This window comes from Portunus trituberculatus, chromosome 6 (assembly GCF_017591435.1).
Source record: "Portunus trituberculatus isolate SZX2019 chromosome 6, ASM1759143v1, whole genome shotgun sequence".
NCBI classification, from domain to species: Eukaryota; Metazoa; Arthropoda; class Malacostraca; order Decapoda; family Portunidae; genus Portunus; species Portunus trituberculatus.
In genome coordinates this window covers 2,333,889-2,361,388 of record NC_059260.1, presented here as the reverse complement: position 1 = coordinate 2,361,388, position 27,500 = coordinate 2,333,889, and the positions used below count along the sequence as shown (strand labels likewise).

Sequence of the window (27,500 nt, the reverse complement as noted above, 5' to 3'; positions counted from 1 at the left end):
GCCCACACCCGCGTCTGAGGGCAAGAAGGTGGCCAAGCCGCCCGCCATGCCCAAGAAGGCCGTGGGCAAAAAGAGTGGCGGCGCGGGCGTGGCGGGGCTGGTGAGTGGAGCGGTGAGCGGTCCCGTCAGCAGGCAGGACAAGGAGGCACTAGTGGCGGCGCGGCTCAAGTTCCCCCCAGGCGTGGGCGGCGTGGACAGGGCGGGCGGAGGTCGTCCCCTCATCCCCGTGCCCGTGCCGCTGGTCATGCCGCCTCCGCCGCCACGCCCACAGCTGGCGCGTAGGGTGCTGGCGCCCACCAGCACGCCCCCGCCCAACGCCCTCTGGTCTTTGCTGGGTCTCGGGTCACGCCCAAACCCGCCCCCGCCCCGCAACAAGGCTAAGCGTCCCCGCCCTGCCCTGCTGGCCCGCCCTCCACCCACCATCACGCCCACCACCACCACCAACACGCCTACCACCACCACCAACACGCCTACCACCACCACCACCACCACCACCACCACGCCCGTGTCGTCCACCGCGGCACGCGTACTGAGCCCAGTTTACCGCCACGCCCGCACCACTACCACCACCACCACCACGCCCACCACCACCACCAGTACTGCCAGCACCAGCAGCGCCCGCCGCACCGCGCCCCCAGGCCCTGAGCCACATCCCTGACGCGCCCCTAGACCTGGGGTCTTTCCGGCCGCCCGTGCTGGACGAGGCGTCGTACAGCGGGTGGGTGGCGGTGGGCGGCACGCAGCACCCGCCCAAGGAACCCGTGGTGTCCTACGTGCAGGAGAACACGCCCGAGGTGCCCACCCTCACGCCCACGCAGGAGAAGGTGGAGCGACGCATGGGCGTGGCGGGCGGCGGGCGTGGGCTGGTCAAGTACACGTCCCGGCTTAACGTGGAGGCGCCGGACGTGGTGAAGAGTTACTGGATGCAGGCGCCCTCACTCGCCTAGACACACGCCCGCACCAAAACCCGACCAAACACACCTCAACACACAAAAACACCCCAAAACACTGATACACCCCCAAAACCCGCCCAACACCCCATACACGGCCCCCCACACCCCCTACAACCCTTCCAATGAGTACCTATGCAGTGACGAGAGCCGCCCCTTGTGACCTGAACACTGCCCCCCCTCCCCCATGTGTTGTGCTACTGACGGGGAGGGAAGAGGAAGGGAGAGGGGGAGGAAGGGGAAAGAGAGAGAGAGAGAGAGAAAAGAAAAAAAGGACTAATGAAGGGACTAAAGGAAGACAAAAAGAAAGGAATGAAGGAATAAAATAAAAGAATGAAAAAAGAAAGTTAGAGAAAAATGTGAAAGGAAAAGAAGGAAAAAAGAAAAGATTGATAAAGAAAATGTAATGAAAAGATGTGGTGAATGAAAAGAAGGAAAGAAATTGAGGAAGAGCGAAGAAAATGAAAGGAAAAAGATGAAAACAAAAGAAAACAAAGAAGGAATAGAAGAAAAGAAGGAAAAAAAGGAAAAAAAGCAAGAGAATAGAAAGAAAAATAAGAAAGAACTCAATAATAAAGAAAGGAAGGAAGAAAGAAAGAAAGATAAAAAGAAAAAGAAAGAAAACACGTATTGACACTTACTTATTTACTTAAAACACTTATTTATGGACTTACTCACTTATTTATTCACTTATTTAAGTATTTATTCACTTATCTATGTATTTATTTACTTATTTATTTACTTATCAACACAAGTAGAGACAAGGAGAAGTGTATCAGTACTTAACACTTTCCTCACCTCACTTATAAGGAATCAAACACCTTACTTATCTGCTTAGCGCCTTAAGACTGACCTACTTAAATGTACTTATTAGCTTACCTGTGTACTAATGGAGCAGTCAGCCATTGTAACAGAAAACGAGGCATTATGAGACCAGTAACATCAATAATAATAATAATAATAATAATAATAATAATAATAATAATAATAATGACAATGGCTCTGCTTTTAATACGTGTTGTGAAAATATTTTATTAGCACTGACAGAAAATTTACAAGAGGCATTCATTTACTTTAGAGTTAGTGATAGAAGTGAGCATATTAAATTACAGTAAGGCAAAAAAAAAGGCGAATAGAAACACTCCGCTCTCTCACCAACACTGTTTTGCAAGGCCACAGAGATGACTAAGAGGTGTTCCCAAGACGGTTTCTCGTGTTAATAGTGAAAAAAAAAAATGTTGTTAATGTCACTAATAACGTTAAAATACCCTTAAAAACCCGCGTCACTTCACCACGACTGTTTTGCCAGGCCACAGAGGTGTTCCCAAGACGGTTTCTCGTGTTAACAGTGAAGAAATGTTAATCTGTCACTAGAACCACAAAAACACTCTTAAAAACCCGTGTCACTTATCATAACTGATTTAAAAGGCCACAGAGATGACTAAGAGATGTTATTAAGAGTTTTTCATGTTAATAATACTACAATATTGTTAATCTTATCTTGGAATCGTTAAAACACTAAAAAAAAACCCGTGTCACTTCACCATAACTATTTTCTAAGGCCACAGAGATGACTAAGAAGTGTTATTAAGTGTGTTTTCCGTGTTAATAATGCTAAAATATTGTTAATCTTGTCTTAGAATCGTTAAAACACTTAAAACCCGTGTCACTTCACCATAACTGATTTAAAAGGCCACAGAGATGACTAAGAGGTGTTATTATGAGTTTCTCGTGTTAATAATGCTAAAATATTGTTAACGTGTCCTTGGAATCGTTAAAACACAAAAACCCGCGTCACGTCACTCGAGCCACTGAACAGTATGTAGCGAGTCGGCGGAGCTTCACTGCTTCAGAACCACTGCTCACAAAACATGCACTTATTTAACTTTACACTTAAGTTATAAGTATCAGCACCTTTTAGAAGTTACAAATTATACTATTGTAAGTGTTTATTGACTTGTTTGTTACTTACGGAAGAGGAAGAGGAAGGATGAGGAAGCAATAATGAGTCAACAAGGATGGATGGAAATTACTTACTTATTTGTCATATATTCCGTCAGTCCATCGCTTCTCACTCCATTTTTCCCGCCAAATCTTCCTCCCTGGTGGTGAATCTCCTTGGGTGTTGCAAGAATTACACTGCAGGAGGTGAATTCACGCAGATGTCGGCGGATAAAATGTAATAGACTCTTTCTCTTACAATACACGCCTTTTGACACTGGCACGCGGGGGGTACGAGACTATAAACATTTACGCTTCATTTATTTATCTATTTATTTATCACAGTGGCATTTTGATCTTTAGAAACACGTGTAGAAATTTTTACTGGTTATTTTCTTGATGATGTGATTTAGTGAGTGTTAAGCCCCAGAGGAATACATTTATTTATTTATTTATTTTTATGGTCGTGTTTTATGTTGAGGGAAATGTTGGTACGTCATGCCAAGGAAAGGAAGGAAAAGACACAGAGATTGGAAAAAAATTGCTCATTATCACTCCTACCTAAACAAACTGCCTAACATTTTATTTATTCAATTTTTACGTACATTTATTTTGTTTTCTTATACGAGCCTACCATTTTTTCTGTCAAAATTATGAATGGTTTAAAAATCACTTAAGGACGCCCTTAGAAAAAATAGATAAATAAAATAACAGCTATCCATCTTTATTGGCCAAAAAATTAACGATAAAAAATAATGATAAATAAATAAATAAAACGTTTAGGCAGTTTGTTGATAGTGATGTTCTTCATGTAAATACAATAAGAAATATCTAATAATTGCGTGCCTTACTGCCAGGACTAACCTAACCAGTCATTTGTAGCGAGTTTATAATAAAAGAAGTGATATTTTAATTAGTGTTTTGTATTTGAATTACCCTTATGTTTCCTTCCCTTCCACCTTTACCTGCAGTATACAAGCACACCATTTATGTCATAATCAACGTCCATTTCTTTATAGTTTCCTTATATTTTTCCATCATTTATTTAGTTTTCAAATTTTCCCATCATTTATTTAGTTTCCTAATTTTCTCATCATTTATTTAAAGCTTCCTAAATTTTCCATCATTTCTTTATAGTTTCCTAATTTTTCCATCATCTCTATAATTTTCGATTTTCCCATCAGTTCTTTATAATTTTCTCATTTTCCCATCATTTCTTTATATTTTTCTCATTTTCCCATCATTTTGTATAATTTCCTCATTTTCCCATAATTTCTCTTTAATTTCCTCATTTTCCCATCATTTGTTTTTATTTTCCAAATTTCCTCTTTTCTTTATAATTTCCTCATTTACCCATCATTTATTTTTTTTCTCATTTTCCCATAATTTATTTAGTTCATCATCCACCTTTTCACCTTCTTCCTTCCTCATCCACCTTTTCACCCTCTTCTTTCCTCATCCACCTTCTTTTCACTCTTCCTTTCCTCATCCACCTTCTTTTCATCCTCTTCCTTCCTCATCCACCTTTTTCTCCCTCTTCCCTCCATCTTCTTTTCACCCTCTTCCTTCCTCATCCACCTTTTCACCCTCTTCCTCATCCACCTTCTTTTCACCTTCTTTCCTTCATCCAGCTTCCCTCCACCAAGGTCACAGAAACACAAGATGCTTAACAAACAGCAATGCATTATTATTATTAGTCACGTGGTAATAATAATAACCTTCCTAATTCATTATAGCAGCAGCGGCGGTAGCAGCGGCAGCGTAGTAGTAGTAGTAGTAGTAATAGAAGTAGTAGTGATGGTGGTGGTGGTGGTGAGTAAATATATATAAAAAAAAATGTAATAAGTTTTCTTCTTTTTTTTTCCATCATTATTTTTGTTGTTGGTAAATAAATTTGTTTTGTTTTGTTTTCTTTCTTTTTTTTGTATATTTATCCGACCTCTGCTTTTTTCTTTATATATATTTTTATTTTAAATATTTTTTGCTTGCTTTCATTAAATTAACAATAAAAAATGAAATCAACAGAAAGCAAAGCGTTTTAAAATCTTTTGCCATTTTTAATTTTCTGTTTTGCTTATTAAAATTCATATTTATCTCATTTACTAATCAATGGAAGAGAGAGAGAGAGAGAGAGAGAGAGAGAGAGAGAGAGAGAGAGAGAGAGAGAGAGCTATCTCTTTCTTCTATAAGGCCACAAGTTGTATATATGCAAACAGACAGACTGACAGGCAGACAAACAGACAGACAGACATGACAACAACACATCGAAATCTGTAAGTCTCCATTAAAACAAGGAAAGGAAGAAAAGAAGGGAAAAGAAAGAAAAGAGAAAGAAAGAAAAAGAAAAAATGCAAGAAAGACAAAGATAAATAAGAGGAAGAGAGTAAGAAAGACAAGATGAAGAGAAAGAAAAAGAAAATAGAAAAGGCAAAATAATAATAATAATAATAATAATAATAATAATAATAATAATAGTCACACTTAATTAGTTTTGATTAATTAACTAAATTCAAAAGAGGATAAAGAGGAAGAGGAAGAAGAAGAGGAGGAGGAGGAAGAAAAGGGAGAAAGAAATGACAAAATATAGAAACCATATCAATTTATTCTCTCTCGCTCACTCGCTCTCTCTCTCTCTCTCTCTTTCTCTAAGCCAGCAAGCATAATAAAAAACAAGAAAAATAAATAAGAAATAAAACAAAATAAAGTAAAAAGAAGCAAAACAAGAAGAAGAAAGAGAAGAAAGAAGAAAAAGAGAAAGAGAGAAATAGAGAAAAAAACAAAGAAAAACCAGAGAGAGAGAGAGAGAGAGAGAGAGAGAGAGAGAGAGAGAGAGAGAGAGATAAGAACAAGAATCACATTAGAGGTAGCAGAAGAGTTACAGGAGGAGGAGGAGGAGGAGGAGGAGGAGGAGGAGGAGGAGGAGGAGGAAGAGCAACAATATTAATCTACTAACACCACTCAGCACTATATAAAATCGTCATATTCTGCGGCAAAGTCATCCTGTAAAAAAGACAGAAAGAAAATGGATTAGCACACACCGGCCACTCAATCAAACCAGTCTATATTAACAAGATCAAATATAATACTAATAATTCATCTTTCTATAAATGTACCAGAACTTTTTTTTATGTAGTGTAATAATGAAATAAATCAATAATGGCACTACAGTATCATGTCCTGGAACAAAGCGATTTATTTATTTATTTATTTGCATGAGGTGCCAAAATTAATAAAATAAACTAATAAACAGATAAACTAACAGAGTAACTCCTTGACTCACCACCAGAGGGCCAAAATAAACAAATAAGCACAATAAATAGACATAAATAGCCATCATGGTCCGGGTTATCGAGGTTCAACACTAAATAAATAAATACACCAACAGAGTAACTCCTTGACTCACCACCAGAGGGCCAGATCCTACGTTGAGCTTAGCCTTGCCCAGCTGCTTCTTTTTACTCTTGGGCTTGTTGGCGCGCATCTTCTCGTTGTACAAAGTATTGAGCACCCCAGTCACCTTCTTCACCTCGTCCACCTCCACTGTAGGGTGGCAGAAAGGGGGGGCAGGTTAGAGTGGTGGTGGTGGTAATAATGGTAACAGTTTGGTTATAATGGTGGTGGTACTGGTTAGGTTAGGTTAGGGAGGTGATGGTGGTGGTGATGGCATGAGTTAGGTTAGCTTAGAATGGTGGCAGTGGTGGGATAATAATGGTGGTGGTAGTGGTGGTTGGTTAGGTTAGCTACAATCACAAGCCCCTTTCCAACCTCTCCCACTCTCCTAGTCCATTCCAGCCTCTCCTAGCCCCTTCCAGACCCTTCTAACCTCTTCCAGCTCCTCCTACCACCTTCCCAGACCCTCCCATCCCTCTTACTCCCTTCCAGACCCTATCCAAGAATCCAGTCTCTCTTAGCCCCTACACACTCCTATCCCAGACTCTCTCAATCTCTCATAGCTTCTCCCAGACCCTCCCTCCAGACCTTTCTAGCCCCCTGCCAGCCCCCAAACACTCCTATCCCAGACTCTTTCAATCTCTCATAGCCTCCCAGCCCCTCCTCCAGACCTCCTTCCCAGCCCCTGCCAGTCCCTTCCCAGCCCTGCCACTCACCGTTCTGGCAGAGGTCCCGCACCAGGTCCTCCAGGAAGGCTATATACGCGGGTCGCTTCTCCAGACGGTCTGTTTCCCTGATCTTGGCCACCAGGGAGCGCCGCAGGGAAGACAGGCCCTCCGCTGTGCTCAGGTCCACGCCCTCCAGCAGGCGGCAGTCTGCGGGGTGGTGGAGGAGAGGGTGAGTGTGGGTGTGGAGGGAAGGGAAGGGAAGGGAAGGGAAGGAAAGGAAAGTGAAGGGAAGGGAAAGGAAGGAAGGAAGGGAAAGAAAGAAGAATAAGATAAGGAAAACACTCCTCTACCTTGTCACAATAGTAAACATAAACACACACACACACACACACAGAAACAAACCATTAGTAAACAAGTACCAAACAAAAAGGAGGGAAAATAAAAATAAAGAAACAAAATAACAAATAAAATCAGTAAATAAAATAAAGATAATAACACAACAAAAAATAAACAAAACAACAAAAAAACAAAGATTCTGAAAACAAAACAAGAAAAAAAAGAAACAAAATATCAAAACAAAAACAGAAAAACACACAAACAATAAAAATAATTAAATAAAAAAGAAAAACAAGCAAACCAGATACGTAAATTAAAAACAAATACAAAATAAATAGAAAGAAAATAAAACAAAACACAACACACACTCAGCTCACAACAGAGAGGGCCTGGGTTCGAGTCCCGGATGAGGCGAGGCAAATGGGCGCAGGTGTTAATGTGTAGGGTGTGTTGAGGTAGCAGTAAATAGGTACGGGATGTAACTGGAGGAGTGTGGAGTGAGTTGTGGTCTCAGTCCTACCTGAAGATCGGTCTATGAGGTCTGAGCTTGCGCCATAATGGGGGAAGGCTGGCAACCGTACACACACACACACACACACACACACACACACACACACACACCATCGTCCTGCGTGGAAGAGGTGGAGTCCCCAACCAGCTCTGAGGCCAGCTGGAGGTCGGCATCCTCCTGCACCTTCTGTAGTCTGAGTTTCTCCGCCAGCTGGCCCTCCAGTGTGCTCTTGGTCGCCCTCTCCTCCAGCTCCCTCCGCCTCCGCTCCACCTCCTCCTGCTGCTTAGCCTGTGGGTGGATGGGGGGGTGGGTGAGTGGTAGTGGTGGTGGAAAGATTGTTAGGTTATAGAAGGAATAACTTAGTGTTTTTCTCTCTCTCTCTCTCTCTCTCTCTCATTTTCTTTAATTTTTCAATTTCTCTCTTTTCCTTTGTTTTTCAGTTATTTTTGTTTCTTTTTCTTTTCCTTTTAATTTCTCTGTCTCTTTTCTTTCAATTTCTCTTTCTTATTTCATTTCTTTTATTCTCTCTCATTTTTTTCATTTCCTTTTTATTTATTTCCTCTCTGTATCTCTCTCTCAGTAATGCAAATATATGTTACATTAGGTTAGGTCACACAAAGTTAAGTCAGACACATTAAGATAAGATAAGGTTAGGTTAAGTTAGCTACGCATTAGGTTAGGTTAGGTACGGGTTAGGTTAGGTTAGGTTAAGTTAGGTACAGGTTAGGTTAGGTTAGGTTAGGTACAGGTTGGGTTAGGGTTAGGTTAGGTTAGGTTAAGTTAGGTACAGGTTAGGTTAGGTTAGGTTAGGTTAGGTTAAGTAAAAAGTCAATAGAAATAAGAATAAAGCAAGAAAAAATGGAATGGCAAATAAAATAAAGTCACACATTAGGTCACGTTAGGTAAGGTCAGGCAATTAGCAAGATAAACAAGACTTTCTGCCAAGGTCATCTGTGGCAAAGGTGTCAGAGGCAGGTGTCTTCCCAGCGAGAATTTCCACCTATGTCACGAGAGGTCACACATTAGATTAGGTCAGGTAAGGTCACCACTCACCTCTTTCTCTGCTATTATGTCACCGAGTTTCTTCTTTTTCTTCTTGACTTGTGTGGTGGTGGTGGTGGTGGTGGCGGTGGAGTTGGCGGCCAGCGCCCTATCCTCTTCGTCATCCCAATTGTCCTGTTGGGGTTAGGGAGGTACATTCTCTCTCTCTCTCTCTCTCTCTCTCTCTAAGTACTTTGAAATTATCTCTCTATCTCTTTTTTTTTTTTCTTACATCAGTATTACAAAATGAAATCTCTCTCTCTCTCTCTCAACGGTATTACAACTTTTCCATCTCTCTCTCTCCTTCATTTTCCTTACCATTACTTCTCAATGGGCACGTCTAAACACTATCGGAACAGAAATACTATCGGAACACTACTATCAGACCACAAAAAGTGACCAAATATGGATAAATATACAAGAAATCAAGTTAGTAATGGGATGTAAACGTTGCTAAGAACATGAACAATTAAGAATTAATAATTACATTGACTTTGTTGGGAACCATAGTGATTTGGTGGTAGGTGTACCATAGGAAAGGTGTATTGCATTATTTTTTTGGTGCTGCTCTTTCTGCCCTGGGTCGTCTCGCTGGCCAGGTTTTTGGCAATACCACCCACATTTGGAACTTTGAATTCACCGTCAGTGGAGGTTACCATTTTAGGAATTTGCTGTTTCTTGTAAGTGCAAAATGCTGAGAAAAGTTTTTTTTTGTCATCTTCACTTTTGTTTTTCCAGTGGGCATGCCCAACATAGAATTTCTTATGTAGGGAAGGGTGGAGGACATAATTTCCCATGCCAAAGAGAGCCCGTCGTAGGTCCAGCATTCAAATATTAGCCACACTGTAAAGTGTCTTTATTAAATCAGGTAATTTTTGAGACTTCCAATTTATGGCCTTTTTGATCACACTCACCCTTGGCATATAGAGGCAAAAAAGTCAATGTAATTATTAATTCTTAATTGTTCATGTTCTTAGCAACGTTTACATCCCATTACTAACTTGATTTCTTGTATATTTATCCATAATTGGTCACTTTTTGTGTTCCGATAGTAGTGTTCCGATAGTATTTCTGTTCCGATAGTGTTCCGATAGTATTTAGACGTGCCGCTTCTCAATCCTCCACCACCACATTTGCAACACTCCACCTCTCCTCCACACCACCACTACCACCCAAACCTTCCACCATGGCTCAATTTCTTTCTTTACCTTTCATTTCTCTCTTCTCTTACTTTCTTTCATTTCCCTCTCTTCCATACTTCTCTCTCTTTCTATTTAAACATTATGAACAATACTCTCTCTCTCTATTTCTATTTAAATATTATAAACAATACTCTCTATCTCTCAATATGAACAATACTCTCTCTCTCTTTCTCTTTAAACATTATGAACAATCTCTCTCTCTATCTCTCTCCAAATAGAAAACGGAGCCAAAAACACACATTCTTTTCTCAACAAGATGGAAAAAAGGAAACAATGCACAAATATGAATAAATAAGAATAAAAAAATGAAGATAAATGACTAAAAACCCAAACCACTGCTCAATTTCACCTCGGGCATGAAAAAAAGCAAACCCGTCGCTAAAATTCCCTAAGGTGACCAACAGGGATAAGAACATACCTCCCCACGTGACCGCAAACCCCTAAACTGGATAACAGGGACACAATATGGAGAAAAATGAAACAATCTGGCCTATTTTGACCCTACACTCACCAACACACCCCTGGAAAATGACCCTACGTGACCCTAACAGCCCTGAAACTCAAAAAATACGACTAAAAACACAGATATATGAATAAAACTAGAATATTCCTCAACCTAACCTAACCGATTTGACCAATGACGAAATTTGAACCCGAAAAACTCCACCACTACTACGAAAACTGACCCCACGTGACCTTTGACCCCCCGCAGCACCCTGACACCCCTGCAGGTCACGTGGTAAGGATAGAAAGGTAAATAAATGAATAAAAACCATGATTTCTTACTTTCACATCGTCCTCGTCCTCCCCATCCCATTTGTCGGACGGTAGCGCCGGTGTGGCCTTCTTGGGCTCGAAGTCATCGTCATCTGCGGGTCAAGAGAAGTGTATGCGTTATGTGGAGCAAAGGACAGGGCGCGGGAGGCAGTGTGAGGGGCGTGGGAGGGTATTTTGTATGGCATGCAGGCGCGCACTTACCCCACGAGACGTCCGACATGATGGTGGCTGATGATGATGATGGTGGTGGTATCTTGATCTTGTGCTTGACAGACGGACAGACGGACACCCCACACCCTTCTTGAGACAGACAAACAGACAGACATAGACATCGTTTTCTTGTGTATCCTTGTTTATAGTGAGACAATAGACATACATACAGAGAGAGAGAGAGAGAGAGAGAGAGAGTAATCTTATAATTAGTGGTGTGTGTGTGCGTGCGTGTGTGTGCCATTTACAGCACGAGAGTAGTGGAGATGCAGTACAGATTCGGTGGTGATGCAAAGTGGGGTGGTGTTTAAATATTAGCATCGTGTGTGGTGGTAGTGATGGTGGTGGTGGTGCAGTATGTATAGTGTTACCATCCTGTGTGGTGGTGGTGAGAGTATTGCAGTGTGGTGTTAACATTGTGTGATGGTAGTGGTGGTGGTGGTGGTGCAGTGTGGTGGTTACTCTATTGTGGTAGTGATGTGGTGGATGATAACTAACAAGAGAGAGAGAGAGAGAGAGAGAGAGAGAGAGAGACAGTACGTGCAGTGAGCAGTTTATCGTGTACCTTGCAAGGTTATACTGAAGTGCATTAATTGAGTGTTTTGAAGAGAAAGAAAACGGAAGTCACCGGGAAAGAAAGAAAACGGAAGTCACCGGAAACAGAGAACAAGACGTGACCAGTGCAAGATAAGGTCAATCTGTCATGGTGACCGTGAAAACACACTTAACCCCTTCAGTACCATGACGCGTTTCCATATTCCTTCTGGTGACTATTTGGTGACTCTATACAGCTTCAGAAACTCATGTGGGGGATTAAAATAGTGAAGACTGTGGCCATTAATCTTCTGACCTTCATAGACCTTTCCTAATGTCAATAAGATAGTCTAACTATACACAAATCTTATGGTAAAAATGTGTCCCAGTACTGAAGGGTTAAAATCTGCGTCACTTCAACAACACAAACACTTTGGGAAGCAGTGGTGTTGCAGTATAGAGAAAATTCACAGTTTTCTAACCCAGGTGTGGGCAAACTACAGCCTGTCAAAGGAATTCCTGCGGCCCGCCAAGAGTTGATAAATTTGAGAAAGTTAATAAAAAAAAAAAAAAAAAAACGCCGAGTAATATTGTGAGTAATTCATTTTCCTCCAGCAGGTGTGCGCGTGTGTGGGAGAGTGGCTTTTTCTTTACAAGCCTTTAACTTTGTATTGTATATATTAATAATTTTGTGTTAGTATAATATGCGGAGCTCTAAGATTTTTTTTTTTTTTTAATGTGTCCCTAGCACTGAAAAGTTCGCCCACCCGTTGTCTAATCTCATCCACGAGGCGAACACAGAATGTATGACACGGAGAGAGGCGAGGCGGATACAGACCCAGTGAACAGTGCTTGTGGTGGTGGTGCTGCTGTTGTCTCCTTCACCCACACCAGCTGGAGCAGCGAGGAGGCTGAGAAGGCAGCGGTGGAGGGGCGAGGCGATGCGAGAGAGAAGTGTGGTGAGGAACAGGACGAGGAGAGGAGCACAAAGCCAGACAGTGCCCCGCTCTGCAAGTTCCGCGCACCTGACGGAGGCTGGGGCTGGATGGTGGCCCTGGGTACCTTCATCGTGAACGTGAGAGAGAGAGAGAGAGAGAGAGAGAGAGAGAGAGAGAGAGAGAGAGTTTATGTAAGAGGGAAAAGCCGGCAAGGGCAGTATTAAATGAAAAAAAAACGGTCCAATTAATTGCCAGTTCCTTTGCAGATCGGAGATATAGCAAAAAAAAAAAATAAATAAATAAATAAATAAAAAAATAAATAAATAAATAAAATGAATGAATAAATTAATATATATATATATATATATATATATATATATATATATATATATATATATATATATATATATATATATATATATATATATATAATTAATAATAAATAAATAAATAAATAAAATAATAATAATAATTATAAAAAATAACCTCGAAACATCCCTCTTAAATGAAGGTAAGTCGTAGGAAGTTGGAAATACAGATGCGGATAGGGAGTTCCAGAGTTTCCCATAAAACAAGGTATGAATGACAGAGAAGAAGCGGAAGGAAGAAGAAAGGCTTGTGCAGCGAGGCAGCAAGCGGATAGGCATGCAGTTAGCAAAATCAGAAGAGCAGTTAGCATGAAAATAGCGAAGAAGATAGCAAGATATGCAATAATATGGCAGTGAGAAAGAGGGTGAAGACAGTCAGTCAGAGGAGGGGAGTTGATGAGACGAAAAGCTTTTGATTCCACCCTGTGTAATAAAACTGTGTGAGTGGAACACCCCACCCATACATGCGACAAATACTCCATACATGGGGGGATAAGGCCCTTGTACAGAGTTAGCAGCTAGAGGGGCGAGAAAAACTGGCGGAGATGCCTCAGAATGCTTAACTTCATTGCAGGTGTTTTAGCAGGAGATGAAATGTGAAGTTTCCAGTTTAGATTATGAGTAAAGGACAGACTGAGGATATTCAGTGCAGAAGAGGGAGACAGTTGAGTGTCATTGAAGAAGAGGGGATAGTTGTGTGGAAGGTTGTGTTGAGTTGATAGATGGAGGAGTTGAGTTTTTGAGGCACAAACACTAACTACTAAGTTTTCTCTGCCCCAATCAGAAATCTTACGAAGATCAGAAGTAGGCGTTCTGTGGCGTCCCTGCAGAATCTGTTAACTTTCTGAAGGATTGTTCGTCTCTGGCAAGACGTAGAAAACTGTAGGATGGAACTCGTATCATCAGCGTAGAAATGGATAGAGCAAGAAGTTACGTTTAGAAGATGATTAATGAATAATATGAAGAGAGTGGATGACCGGACAAAACTCTGAGGAGTACCACTTTTAATAGATAGAGGAAAACAGTGGCTGTCTACCACAACAGCAACATAAATTGTGAGAAGAAACTTGAGGTAAAGTTGCAGAGACAAGGATAGAAACCATAGAAGAGTAGTTTGGAGATCAGAGCTTTGTGCCAGACTCTGTCAAAGGCTTTTGAATGTCTAAAGTAATAAGTAAAGTTTCACCAAAATCCCTAAAAGAGGATGGCTCAGACTCAGTAAGGAAACTCAGGGGCAGTATTAACAAAGAATCTTAAATAGTCTATGTAAATTTGTCTCAGTCAAACTATTTGTCTTAGTTTTCATCTTAACCTCCTGAACTTATCTTAGATTTGAGACACGTCCGGAGGTGGATTATCTTTAATATTTTATGGTGAGATCAATTTAACAAAGATGGCCGACCGTCAAGGAGCCCAAGCCCGCCTAATCAAGATTTATCAGCCTCCTAAAGGATGTTTTAGAAATGAGTGATTCTGAAATGTTGGATATAATAGAAAGAGCTGGGCAACCGCTCTCAAAATCACGATCCACTTGCACTCATTCCACGGGAAATCAGCATAGTACCTCCTCATATCCCTCAAACTGACAGAGATGAAACGCCAGAGACACCTCCGCTTTGGGATATCATGGGGAGAGATTGAAGTGTGTGTGTGTGTGTGTGTACAGTAGTTACTGTTGTGGGCATCCTGCTGTAGTAGTAGTAGTAGCAGTAGTAAGTAATATTATTATTATTATTATTATTAGTAGTAGTAGTAGTAGCAGGTATAGGTTAAAGCTTCAAGACGCTCCTATCCCATCCACAGACTCTACTTTTCTCATTACCGTTCTGCTTCGGCATCATGTTCTCCGGGTTCCTGGTTGGGAATGGCGCCTCGTCCACCACCATCGCCTGGATCTACAACTTGTTCCTGGTGGTGTATAACATGTCAATGCTCCTCGCCAACCCGCTGTGCCAGGAGTTTGGGACGCGCGCTGTGGGCTTCGCCAGTGTCCTGATGGCGTCCATCGCCATTACGCTGTCTGGCTTTGCACCTTCTATTTATTTCCTGTACTTCTCATTCTCCATCTTAGCAGGTGAGGGGCGTCAGACTTGCTCTACACACACACACACACTTGCCATGATTTCCTCACAACTCTGTGGTGACTGGCTGTGGTGTTTGTCCCGCCACAGGCCTCAGCACCGGCCTCAGTGTGGGCATTGCATTCTCAGTCCTGCCGCCCTACTTCGACAAGAAGAGTGGCAAGGCCAACACCTTCCTGGTAGCTGGCGCACCAGTGACACAGATGATATTCGCACCCTTCCTTCGCTACTTGCTTGACGAATATAGCCTCCAGGGCGCGGCCTTAATCCACGGGGCCATCCTGCTCAATGGCCTGGTTGCCATGTCCTTCTTCCACCCCGTCAAGTGGCACTTGAAACCCTGTCTGTCGCAGGAGGCTCCGCAGACACAACAACAGGGTACACTGCTGGGCGATAAAGCTTTCCCACAGGCGGACAGCGTGGCACCTGGAAGCACCCTGAGGGGGGTGAACCGCTCCGTGCAGAGGCTGCGAGGGTCCTTCAGCAGCAGCGCGTGGTCTGTGGCGTCCGGTGGGTCAGCAGAAGTCTCCACCGGATTGGCTTTCTTGTTAGACGAGGCAGAAGAGGCGCCGCCATCGGGTGTGAGGCTCCGTGGCAAGAAGGTATCCATGATGTGGAGGACGCTGGTGCGTGTCGGGGAGAAGATCAGGACAGACGTGGGTGTGCTGCGGCAGTGGAGGTGTGTCATCCTGGCAGTGACGGTGGCACTCACACAGACAACCTTACTCAACTTCCTCATGATGCTTCCCTTTGTGGCCAAGGCCGCCCACTACAGCCTGCAGGACGCCGCCCGCTGCATCGCGCTGATGGGCATCACCAACCTCGTCACTCGCCTGGTGGTGTCACCGCTCGCTGACTGCAGCATGTTCAGCATCCGCCTGTCCGTCATGCTGGGCTACGTTCTCAGGGCGTCAGGCATCGCAGGTAGATAGACGAGCTGTCGCGTGCAGAAGTGTCCGGACGGACACTTTTGCACGCGACAGTGCCACTGACAGCACTGCTTCACTCCAGCATTGCATTGCTCCCACACTGACATACTTCACTGACAGCACGGCAGGAGGAGGGCGAGGGTGGCTGTGGCCCGCCAGAGCAGAGCCAGCCCAGTAGTAAGTAATAACAGTGCCAGCCTTGTCTTTGTTCCGGCAGTGGCTGTGGTGTTGTCCAGCGAGGTGTGGCAGCTGATGGCGGCTGGCGTGGTGTATGGCCTCGGTCTGGGCTTCTCCCTCAGCATGTTCAACCTCTCCATCGTGCACTACATGGGCCTGGACAACCTCAGACCCACCATTGGCATCTTGGGGCTGGCGGGGGCTGTTGGCTTCCCCACCCTAGGCCCGCTTATAGGTAAGGATGGAAGACACTGAGCAGTGAGGACGCTTTGATTATAACTAATGTATGTATTTATGAATTTATGTAGTACATCATTTGCAGAGAGAGAGAGAGACTCACTGCTTTCTTCCACAGGGCTGATCCGGGACCTGACAAGTAGCTACGCCATGAGCCTGTGGGTGATGGTGGCCCTGGACTTGGTGAGCGCGGCTGTGTGGCTCCTCATGCCCGTGGCACAGGCCAGGGACGCCAGGGGCAGGATTCACTAAACAGTTAAGTATTTCGTAAGTCCTTCAGAAGTCCGCATATATCTATGCTAAGAGCTGTTCACAAAACACTTACGGACTTCATACGTACCTCAAAGGCTAATTACTTTCTCGGGACCCTGTAAGCTTTCGTAACCCGGTGTGGCATGAAGAAGTGTCCCACCATGACGAGACGGGAAATAAAGACCTGCCCTGCCAGACGCACGAATCATTCGCTCCACGGAGCGACGTGGACGCTTTAGTTGCGCCCAACACCAACACCAAAAACGCAAACACCAACACCACCATCACCATTACCAACACCAACACCAACAACAAGATTGTCGGAGCGTTTTCCCCATTGGAATTGTACTGGATGAGGAGATCCTCTCCTTGCAGGCTCGGCGTGCGTTCTGCTGGCGTGCGGTACAATATTTTGGGAACTTTCCCATTTCATCATGGTGGGTCCACAGTGATGTTAATTGTACGATAATTATCGTATTTGTACGATAATATGGCTGTTTGTACGATGTTCGATACATAGGTAAGAATCGTACACCAATATACGATAATTGAGTGGTAAAGTATTTTTTTTTTTATATTTGTAATAAGGTACTGTAATAATTGTGTAAAGAAAAAAATATCGATGTCAACATTTCAGAGAGAGAGAGAGGGGCTGGGGACTGGGGAGGGAAGGAAAAAGGAGAGACGCTGTCAGTCACAGTCAGTGTCAAGTGACAAAATGATCTTATTAGTGTGACTCTTAGTGTTAGTATGGTGAAGGGCGAGTTTTCCTTCTCTTATCATATGTTCTATTTGACGTATAACGGTATGAAAAAACAAAACATTCTCATTATGTGGCACTAATGGGCAACAATAAATAAAGGAATAAATAATAAGGGTTTTCCAGTGTAGGTTGTGTTGCGGAGAGTGATGGACTGACGATTGACTGATACGTTGACCCCTTGGAGATACATGCACATTGACACTGTACGTAAGCTTTTATCAATATATAGTTTTCATTATATATATATATATATATATATATATATATATATATATATATATATATATATATATATATATATATATATATATATATATACACACACACACACACACACCTTTGTGTAACCTTTGCATGTGCAGTATGTCATTTGCTTATGAAAATGAATGAAAATTAATGAAATGTTCAATACAGTGTATAATGCAGTTCTGATGTGTGTATATTATTTTTCCTTTGGATGTACGATAATATTAGGCAAAATACGATAATTCTGGTGGTTCGGTACGACAATGTGGGCTAGAAAAGTTAACATCACTGGTGGGACACTTCTTCGTGCCATGCAAGCGCGCATTTACATTTACACCACGAGCCATCCAACGTGATAGTGACTGATGATGATGATGATGATGATGACACATTGATCTTGTGCTTGATAGACACAGAGACAGACAGACAGACACCCGCCTCTTCGTTAAAAGGTCAGAGAGAGGAGAGGGAGAGTGGGAAAGGGGAGGGCTAGAGAGAAAGAGATTGGGAGATAATCTGGAGGAGAGATAAATAAATAGATAGATAAACAGGTAGATAGGTAGATGAATAGAGAGAGAGAGAGATAGATAGAGAGAGAGAGAGAGAGAGAGAGAGAGAGAGAGAGAGAGAGAGAGAGAGAGAGAGAGAGAGAGAGAGATTCAAATACTGAGTTTATTTACTAATTTAGTGGTATGCGTGTGCGTGCGTATGTGCGTGTTACAATGTCCTTTACAGCTCAACACTGTGGTGGTGATGCAGTGCAGATTCGTTGGTGGTGCAAAGTGGATGGTGTTAAGTACCCTGTGTGGTGGTGGTGGTGGTGGTGGTGACAGGGGTGCAGTGTGTAATCGTCCTGTGTGGTGGTGGTGGTGGTGGTGAGAGGGGTGCAGTGTATTATCGTCCTGTGTGGTGGTGGTGGTGGTGGTGAGAGGGGTGCAGTGTATTATCGTCCTGTGTGGTGGTGGTGGTGGTGGCGGTGGTGACAGAGGTGAAGTGTAGTGTTAACATCCTGTGATAGTGGTGGTGGTGGTGGTGGTGAGTGTGGTGCAGTATAGTGTTGTCGTCCTGTGTGGTGGTGGTGGTGGTGGTGAGTATGGTGCAGTGTAGTGTTATCGTCCTGTGTGGTGGTGGTGGTGGTGGTGGTGAGTGTGGTGCAGTATAGTGTTGTCGTCCTGTGTGGTGGTAGTGGTGGTGGTGGTGAGTGTGGTGCAGTATAGTGTTGTCGTCCTGTGTGGTGGTGGTGGTGCAGTGTGGTGTTAACATTGTGTGTAGTGATGGTGGTGGTGGTGCAGTGTGGTGGTTACTCTGTTGTGGTAGTGATATGATGGATGATAACTAATATGAGAGAGAGAGAGAGAGAGAGAGAGAGAGAGAGAGAGAGAAGGAGACTACGTACAGTGAGCAGTTTATCATGTACCATACAAGGTTATACTGACGTGCATTGCTTGTTTTGAAGGGAAAGACAACGAAAGTCATCGGAAACGCAGTACAATGCAGAACAAGTGACCAGTGGAAGATATGGTCAATCTGTCATAGTAACCGTGAAAAAACACTTACAACACAGACACTTAGGGAAGCATTGGCGTTGTACCACAAAGGTGTTTCATTGTGCAGTCTAATCTCATCCAAGAGACGAACACAGAATACACAACATGGAAAGAGGCGCGATGGATGTGAACGCAGAGAACAATGGTGGTGGTGGTGGTGGAGGTGACGGCGGGAAGGAGGCTGAGAAGGCAGCGGTGGAGGGACGAGGCGATGCGAGAGAAAATTGTGGTGAGGAGCAGGACGAGGAGAGAACAAAGCCAGACAGTGCCCCGCTCTGCAAGTTCCGCGCACCTGACGGAGGCTGGGGCTGGATGGTGGCCCTGGGTACCTTCATCGTGAACGTGAGTCACTGAGAGAGAGAGAGTGTGTGTGTGTGTGTGTGTGTGTGTGTGTGTGTGTGTGTGCAGAAACTAACTAACTAGGTTAGACGGTAGCGTAGCGGATAAGGTGGTGAACGTGGGTTAGGACAGACGTCCGAATCCCACCACGTGCCGTTTCGAAATGTTGTCATTTGTCTAGTGGTTTAAGTTACCTACATGTTACCATGATACACAGGTTCTAGGTGGAGGTGGAATTGCCTTACATCAAAGAGTAGTGATATAGGCCCTAATGTGGGTACCACTATAAAATTGCCTGCACCGCTAATGGGTGGAAGCTGGAAAGCACTTCCCATACTCTTGAAGTACACCTACAGGCGCTATAGGCTATAACATACAAAAAGATAGTAGGTAATAGGTAATGTACAAAGCTTCAAGACGCTCCTATCCCTTCCACAGACTTTGTATTTCTCATTACCGTTCTGCTTCGGCATCATGTTCTCCGGGTTCCTGGTTGGGAATGGCGCCTCGTCCACCACCATCGCCTGGATCTACAACTTGTTCCTGGTGGTGTGGAACATGTCTATGATCCTCGCCAACCCGCTGTGCCAGGAGTTTGGGACGCGCGCTGTGGGCTTCGCCAGTGTCCTGATGGCGTCCATCGCCATTACGCTGTCTGGCTTTGCACCTTCTATTTATTTCCTGTACTTCTCATTCTCCATCTTAGCAGGTGAGGGGTGTCAGACTTGCTCCACACATACACACACACACACACACACACACACACACACACACACACACACACACACACACACACACACACACACACACACTTGCCATGATTTCCTCACAACCCTGTGGTGACTGGCTGTGGTGTTTGTCCCGCCACAGGCCTCAGCACCGGCCTCAGTGTGGGCATTGCATTCTCAGTCCTGCCGCCCTACTTCGACAAGAAGAGTGGCAAGGCCAACACCTTCCTGGTAGCTGGCGCACCAGTGACACAGATGATATTCGCACCCTTCCTTCGCTACTTGCTTGACGAATATAGCCTCCAGGGCGCGACCTTAATCCACGGGGCCATCCTGCTCAATGGCCTGGTTGCCATGTCCTTCTTCCACCCCATCAAGTGGCACTTGAAACCCTGTCTGTCGCAGGAGGCTCCGCAGACACAACAACAGGGTACACTGCTGGGCGATAAAGCTTTCCCACAGGCGGACAGCGTGGCACCTGGAAGCACCCTGAGGGGGGTGAACCGCTCCGTGCAGAGGCTGCGAGGGTCCTTCAGCAGCAGCGCGTGGTCTGTGGCGTCCGGCGGGTCAGCAGAAGTCTCCACCGGATTGGCTTTCTTGTTAGACGAGGCAGAAGAGGCGCCGCCATCGGGTGTGAGGCTCCGTGGCAAGAAGGTATCCATGATGTGGAGGACGCTGGTGCGTGTCGGGAGAAGATCAGGACAGACGTGGGTGTGCTGCGGCAGTGGAGGTGTGTCATCCTGGCAGTGACGGTGGCACTCACACAGACAACCTTACTCAACTTCATCATGATGCTTCCCTTTGTGGCCAAGGCCGCCCACTACAGCCTGCAGGACGCCGCCCGCTGCATCGCGCTGATGGGCATCACCAACCTCGTCACTCGCCTGGTGGTGTCACCGCTCGCTGACTGCAGCATGTTCAGCATCCGCCTGTCCGTCATGCTGGGCTACGTTCTCAGGGCGTCAGGCATCGCAGGTAGATAGACGCGCCGCTGTCGCGTGCAGAAGTGTCCGGACGGACACTTTTGCACACGACAGTGCCACTGACAGCACTGCTTCACTCCAGCATTGCATTGCTCCCACACTGACATACTTCACTGACAGCACGGCAGGAGGAGGGCGAGGGTGGCTGTGGCCCGCCAGAGCAGAGCCAGCCCAGTAGTAAGTAATAACAGTGCCAGCCTTGTCTTTGTTCCGGCAGTGGCTGTGGTGTTGTCCAGAGAGGTGTGGCAGCTGATGGCGGCTGGCGTGGTGTATGGCCTCGGTCTGGGCTTCTCCCTCAGCATGTTCAACCTCTCCATCGTCCACTACATGGGCCTGGACAACCTCAGACCCACCATTGGCATCTTGGGGCTGGCGGGGGCTGTTGGCTTCCCCACCCTAGGCCCGCTTATAGGTAAGGATGGAAGACACTGAGCACTCAGCAGGCAGCAGTGAGGACGCTTTGATTATAACTAATGTATGTATTTATGAATTTATGTAGTACATCATTTGCAGAGAGAGAGAGACTCACTGCTTTCTTCCACAGGGCTGATCCGGGACCTGACGAGCAACTACGCCGTGAGCCTGTGTGTGATGGTGGGCCTGGACCTGGTGAGCGCGGCTGTGTGGCTCCTCATGCCCGCGGCACAGGCCAGGGACGCCAGGCGGCTGAGGAGGGAGGCGTGCGTCATCAGTCACGTCATTTGAGGCAACGCTGGACACTGCACACTATTATAGACACTGGACACTATTAAAGACACTGGACACTGGACACTATTATAGACACTAGACACTGGACACTGTTATAGACACTGGACACTGGACACTGTTATAGACACTGGACACTGGACACTGTTATAGACACTGGACACTGTTATAGACACTGAGCATTGGACACTATTATAGACACTGGACACTATTATAGACACAGGATTCTCGACACTGGACACTATCATAGACACTGGACACTGGACACTATTATAGCCTTTTGGCTAAGATCAAAGTGACACTGGACACTACAGACTCTGGACACTGGACACTACCTATTATAGACACTGGACACTATAGACACTAGACAGCCAATCTGTTGGTTTACGGCTGAACTGGACACTGTTATAGACACTGGACATTATTATAGACACAGAACACTGGACATTTGACTCTGTTATAGACACTGGCCATTGGACAGGGAGTCTTGCCACAGACACAGAAGGGCGTTGATAATGTGTCCCTTTATGACTCGTAGTACAGCAGTGACAGTGACACCAGGGGTTACTTCTGGGGCGGCCGCACCTCCACAGACTACACTCGACAAATGGTACTAGCGTGAGAAGTTCTAAGAAACATTTGGTCAAAAAGACACAAATAACCTAGAAAATTATAAAAATGGACTTGTTTAGTTCCAAAAGTAAGTAAATAATTTCCAAATATGATGTATCATATTTGGAAATTGTCTCCTAATTGAAAAGAACAAAATTGATTCAATAAAGAACCGCCTTTGTGAGAGAGAGAGTGTGTGTGTGTGTGTGTGTGTGTGTGTGTGTGTGTGTGTGTGTGTGTGTGTGTGTTCAATTTCAAATAGTTTATTGGCATGAAAAACTCACAATGTATATATGCACTGTTGAATCTCGATAACTCGGACCCGTTTAACTCGGATTTTGTGATAAGTCGGACTCTAACCGACCAGGGACTAAAATCCGAGTTGAACTGCCCGCCGCCTTTTTTTTTTTTTTTTTTTTTTTTTCTTCAAATTTTTTATTTTCACTTTTCTGTATCTTAATTTCTATTGACATTATCAAAATTTTAATTCAAACAAAACGTTGCATTTTTGTTGTAGTTAGAATGATAGCAAACAAAAGCTGATCAGAATTTATACCAATTTGGTAAAAAAATTTGAAATGTAGAAAATGATTCTTCGAGATATTCACTCCTAAAGATTTTTTTTTTTTTTTTATAATTTCGTTCTTATTTTGCTATTTGTATTCATCTGATTAACATAGAATTTTCGCATATGATTGTGTATACCATGGTAACTTCCTGGAGCATGGTAGGACGATAATGCATGAAATATCTGCTTCTCTAGAAAAGTATTATTCACTCGTGCGTGAGGGTTTTGAAGAAGCCAGCAGCAGCGGTACGGCAATCTGCCGTTTTACGATTGAACTGTACACTCGCTGAGTCGTTATTAGTGTGTTGAAGTGAGATAATGATAATGTGAAGTCAGCCACAGCTGTCTTGCAATTATAAGTTTGTTTCTTGTTGTCTTTTCCTGTTGAAGTTTTTTTTATTCTAATTCCCGTTAATGTATGCCTGTAAGGACGTTATTTCTGAAAAAAAGTAGAGAGGTAAAGGACGCGCCTTCCCCTATTGAGGCCTGGTCACGTAGTGTGTAGGGCTTGAGTCATGCTATGACGCACCCGCACGAGACATTTTAAAATGGCTTCCTGGTGAGAAGGGTACTTAATTATAGAAAAAAAAGTCAACTACACCATCTGGTAATTCAGGGTCTGAAGGTTTCTGAGAAACAACAGTAATCCAAAAAAAGTTAATCCCCGCCCAAATTAAATTAATAAATCCCTCCTAAGGTCCGAGTTGAACCGCCCATCATTTGTGTGTGTGTATGTGTGTGTGTGTGTGTGTGTGTGTGTGTGTGTGTGTGTGTGTGGGTGGGGAGAGGAATTCGTATAAGTCGAACATTCGCGTTTGTCGGACCAATCTTTCCTCTATTAGTCCGAGTTAGCGAGGGTCAACGTACATACATAATCACATATCCTATGGTCTGCAGAGAAAACTCTTTAGCAGACCAAATGACTAAACAAGATAAAAAAAAAAAAAAGTACTTCATCCATGTGGAACTTCACTGAAAAAAAGAGTAACATTATGCCCCGACTTACACACTTCGCATATACTTACAAGTAGGTAATACATTTGACATAAAACTCTAACTACATATAAATACAAATACATACATACATACAAACATATACACATTTACACACATACACATATATAGCACATTCCAGGTCTTATTCTTATATGTGTAAACATACACACAATATGTACCCATACACCATTATACAAGGTGCTCGCATGCAACACACTGGTACTGTAAAGTGTGAGATTCCATTTCATGTGGTTGCTCAGCGAGAAAATTCTTATTTGTATTTTTTTTTTCTTTTAATATTCAAAGTTACTCAGAGTACATCCGTTTTGGTCATGTTTTATTTCATTGGGTATGGAGTTCCAGACGTGACAGGGCCAAAGCACAGAAGAGAATCGCGAAACAGAGTTGTTGTAAATGGTGGACGTATCAGGTTCACTTGGTTCCTTCTGGTGTTATGAGCAGGATCTTGTAATGTAAAAATACTATCATTGCTATTGAATACAGTGATCAAAATGAAGTATTTATGTACATATGGAACTTGTAGTCATCCTACGGTAGAGAGGAAAATAAATGTTTAGTTGAATCATATTTTTCTTGAACGTTAATACTCCTAAAATAGCTTTAGGAGATTTAGAAATGCCATCCAGGAATGATGGCCAAGTTGAATCCCAAACAGACGTGTGTGTGTGTGTGTGTGTGTGTGTGTGTGTGTGTGTGTGTGTTATTCACCACGGTTGTCTACTGGTCACCCAGCCAGCCTTTCCCCTACGGATAGAGCCGAGCTCATACAGACCGATCTTTCAGTAGGACTGAGACCACATCACACATCACACACAACACATACCGGGAAAGCGAGGCCACAACCTCTTGAGTTACATCCCGTACCTATTTACTGCTGGGTGAAGAGAGGCTACACATTAAGAGGCTTACTTATTTGCCTCGCCGAATCTGGAACTCGAACCGGGGCCCTCTCGTTTGTGAGCTGAGCGTGTTAAGTTGCCAATCACTACACTACGCGTTTTTTTTTTCTCATCTGTTATGACTAGACTTGAAATTCATGTCGTGTGTGTGTGTTTGTGTGTGTGTGTGTGTGTGTGTGTGTGTGTGTGTGTGTGTGTGTGTGTGTGTGTGTGTGTGTGTGTGTGTGTGAAGAATTCTTATTATTGTACTGAAGTGTAAAGATGCTTAGCTCAGCAAATAAATGAGAACGAGACACCCACACTTTCACAAACTAATAATTATGAAATACTCTGAAGACTCAACACATGCCATGAAATACAAACGTTTACCTTAAAACAGCACGATTCTCCTACAGACGTTCATAGAGGACGGAGCCAGAGAGAAGAAGACGAAGAAGTAGAAGAAGAAGAAGAAGAAGAAGAAGAAGAAGAAGAAGAAGAAGAAGAAGAAGAAAAGATGAAAATAAAGAAAAAAAATCTCCATGAATGTGTCAACAAAACAAGTAACGTTAATACAGTACTTGTGGAAACAGAGAGAAATGTGCAGACCTTTCCAAAATTGATCATCACAGAACAAACAACGAGAAATAAGACAGACGAGTTTCTCTTTTTATCAAAGTAAATTATGTTTCTTTTACGGTTCTAGTGACAGATTGATAAGATTTCCACATTATCAACGATACAAGCACTCCTAAGAGTTATTTTAATCATCTCAGTGGCCTTGGAAAACAGTCGTAATCTTTTTAATAAGTTGCACTGCTTCTAAAGATAATTCTATGTGATTCTTGGAAGATCAACATAATTTCTACATTAATGACAATATAAATACTCATAAATACCTGTTTAATAATCTCTGTGGCCTTGGAAATATTCTTAGTCTTTTCAGTAAGTCACACTGGTTCTAAAGAGTATTTATGTGACAGATTAACAGCCTTTCTACATTAATGATGATAATAATAGAAACACCCCTAAGAATAATTTTAATCATCTCCGTGGCCCTGGAAAATATTCATAGTCTTTTTAATAAGTTACACTGATTCTAAAGAGTATTTATGTGAATGTAATGACAGAGTAACGAAATTTCTACATTAATAACAATACAAACACTTCTAAGAACCAGGATAAACATCTCTGTGGCCTTGAAAAATATATACGTGGTCTTTTTAATAAGTTACACTGGTTCTAAAGAGTATTTATGTGATTGCAGTGACAGATTAACATTTCTACATTAATAATAATAGAAACACTCCTAAGAACCAGCTAATCCTCTCTGTGGCCTTGGAAAAGTCATGGTGAAAGAATACAGCGTTTCTGTCCACGTGGGGAAAAATACAAGAGAATGACCGTGTGTTTTGAAGAGTCAGCGAAATTAGTATATAAAAATCTCCCTGCCATTTTTATTTTGTTTTATCGATCTGTTTATTTATCTTTTTAACGGAGACGTGTTGGTTATCACGAGGCGGTCCAGCTGTGATGTTTCCCGCGTCAGTTGCATAATGAGAGATGCGTCACGGCTCGGTTATATAAAAAAATTAAGAACATTATTAGTATAACCTTCTTTATGTAAGGGTGGAAGCTGGCCAAGGGCAACATTAAACGGAAAAGAAGAGGCTCATTTAGTTGTCAGTCCTCTTTTGAAGGTCTGAGAGTTAGCCACACAAATACGATAAGAAATGCCTCCTTTAGCCCAGAAATGCCTGCGAAAAGCCTACATGGTATATATATATATATATATATATATATATATATATATATATATATATATATATATAAAAAACAATGATGAAAGATAAAAAGATGAAAATAAGATAAAGAAATGCTTACAATAATGAGTACTTGACAAAACACTCACAGAAAGGTAAGAAAATATGGGGAAATAAATAGAATAATGAATACCTTAGACAACACACACAGGAAAATGACAAAAATAGAGAAAAAAATGATAAGTAGAATAATGAAAACCATACACGACACACACACACACACACACACAAAAAGAAAAAAAAAAAAGGTTTAGAAAAATAAATTAAACTGATGAATACTTTACAAAAAACACACATAATGATATCAGAAGAAATAAAATAAATAAATAAATGAATAAGAGAAAGAGAACATACATGAATACATAAACATACATACGTACTTACACAAACAACAACAACAACAACAAAGAAGAGAAAAACAAAGATAAAGACAAAGAAAGCTAAAAAAAGAAACTAAATACGATCAGTAAACAACAAAGAAGGGAGAGGGAAGGGGAGAGAGGGGATAGATGGGTGAGAGGGGTAGGGGGGAGAGGGAGGGAAGGGAGAAGGAAACAGCCAAGTCATTGATACAGAAGAATGACTTTGCGTTTAGCGTGAGATGAGAACCAGCTGAGGAGGAGGAGGAGGAGGAGGAGGAGGAGGAGGAGGAGGAAAGAAGAAGTAATAAGTAATGATAATAATAATAACAATAATGATAATAATAATAATGATAATAATAACAATAATGCAATACTCTAAATGGGGCC

General features: G+C 43.0%; 5 protein-coding genes and 2 long non-coding RNA genes across 12 annotated transcripts in view; 4 read left to right on the top strand and 3 right to left on the bottom strand.

Annotated features, from left to right (window-relative positions):
* Positions 1-947, top strand: part of LOC123516910 (vegetative cell wall protein gp1-like) — a 2,617-nt gene extending 1,670 nt beyond the window's left edge. The window contains exons 2-3 of the mRNA XM_045276678.1: positions 1-403; positions 639-947. The exon at positions 1-403 is cut by the window's left edge and continues 762 nt beyond it. Coding sequence (XP_045132613.1) covers positions 1-403; positions 639-947 — 712 coding nt within the window. The remainder of the gene's footprint in view (positions 404-638) is intronic.
* LOC123518488 (calmodulin-like protein 4) overlaps positions 1-3,815 on the bottom strand; it is a 21,570-nt gene extending 17,755 nt beyond the window's left edge. Inside the window, exon 1 of the mRNA XM_045279315.1 lies at positions 2,988-3,815. The gene's annotated coding sequence lies outside the window, so the exon portion shown is untranslated. The remainder of the gene's footprint in view (positions 1-2,987) is intronic.
* On the top strand, positions 1,476-3,804 carry LOC123518531. Its single transcript, XR_006678810.1, has 2 exons — positions 1,476-2,142; positions 2,269-3,804. It is a non-coding gene; the product is annotated as an uncharacterized LOC123518531 (long non-coding RNA).
* Positions 3,816-4,554: 739 nt separating the features above from the next.
* Positions 4,555-11,309, bottom strand: LOC123518519. Its single transcript, XR_006678807.1, has 2 exons — positions 11,197-11,309; positions 4,555-5,061 (listed from the first exon to the last, which is right to left on the bottom strand). It is a non-coding gene; the product is annotated as an uncharacterized LOC123518519 (long non-coding RNA).
* Positions 5,704-11,088, bottom strand: LOC123518472 (eukaryotic translation initiation factor 3 subunit J-like). Its single transcript, XM_045279314.1, has 7 exons — positions 11,018-11,088; positions 10,826-10,908; positions 8,850-8,972; positions 7,907-8,084; positions 6,998-7,156; positions 6,295-6,431; positions 5,704-5,891 (listed from the first exon to the last, which is right to left on the bottom strand). Exons 1-7 carry the CDS (start codon positions 11,034-11,036, stop codon positions 5,856-5,858), a joined length of 735 nt encoding a protein of 244 aa, XP_045135249.1. The 5' UTR covers positions 11,037-11,088; the 3' UTR covers positions 5,704-5,855.
* LOC123518435 (monocarboxylate transporter 9-like) lies at positions 11,282-17,514 on the top strand. Of its 6 annotated transcripts, none has more exons than XM_045279275.1 (6): positions 11,282-11,321; positions 12,309-12,635; positions 14,670-14,940; positions 15,038-15,871; positions 16,094-16,288; positions 16,409-17,179. In XM_045279275.1, the coding sequence occupies exons 2-6, from the start codon at positions 12,363-12,365 to the stop codon at positions 16,540-16,542; spliced, it is 1,707 nt and encodes a 568-aa protein (XP_045135210.1). In that variant the 5' UTR covers positions 11,282-11,321; positions 12,309-12,362; the 3' UTR covers positions 16,543-17,179. The 6 variants fall into 6 exon arrangements, with proteins under 6 accessions (XP_045135210.1, XP_045135194.1, XP_045135201.1 ...); XM_045279259.1 differs by having other exon boundaries at positions 11,304-11,381; XM_045279266.1 differs by lacking the exon at positions 11,282-11,321 and adding an exon at positions 11,921-12,152.
* A 1,385-nt stretch (positions 17,515-18,899) lies between these two features.
* LOC123516903 (monocarboxylate transporter 9-like) lies at positions 18,900-24,612 on the top strand. Its single transcript, XM_045276664.1, has 6 exons — positions 18,900-19,440; positions 19,876-20,146; positions 20,308-20,849; positions 20,891-21,140; positions 21,366-21,560; positions 21,693-24,612. Exons 1-6 carry the CDS (start codon positions 19,204-19,206, stop codon positions 21,851-21,853), a joined length of 1,656 nt encoding a protein of 551 aa, XP_045132599.1. The 5' UTR covers positions 18,900-19,203; the 3' UTR covers positions 21,854-24,612.
* The last annotated feature ends 2,888 nt before the right edge of the window (positions 24,613-27,500 follow it).

Coding starts and splice junctions, on each gene's coding strand:
- LOC123518472 (XM_045279314.1), bottom strand. Junction 8,973..10,825: donor AGGACGAGGACGATGTGAAA/GTAAGAAATCAT, acceptor TAACCCCAACAG/GACAATTGGGATGACGAAGA. Junction 7,157..7,906: donor CTCTTCCACGCAGGACGATG/GTGTGTGTGTGT, acceptor ACCACCCCGCAG/ACTGCCGCCTGCTGGAGGGC.
- LOC123518435 (XM_045279284.1), top strand. CDS start 12,363: ATGTATGACACGGAGAGAGGCGAGGCGGATACAGACCCAGTGAACAGT. Junction 15,872..16,093: donor CAGGGCGTCAGGCATCGCAG/GTAGATAGACGA, acceptor TTGTTCCGGCAG/TGGCTGTGGTGTTGTCCAGC. Junction 16,289..16,408: donor CACCCTAGGCCCGCTTATAG/GTAAGGATGGAA, acceptor TTTCTTCCACAG/GGCTGATCCGGGACCTGACA.
- LOC123516903 (XM_045276664.1), top strand. CDS start 19,204: ATGGAAAGAGGCGCGATGGATGTGAACGCAGAGAACAATGGTGGTGGT. Junction 20,850..20,890: donor TGTGGAGGACGCTGGTGCGT/GTCGGGAGAAGA, acceptor GTGCTGCGGCAG/TGGAGGTGTGTCATCCTGGC. Junction 21,141..21,365: donor CAGGGCGTCAGGCATCGCAG/GTAGATAGACGC, acceptor TTGTTCCGGCAG/TGGCTGTGGTGTTGTCCAGA.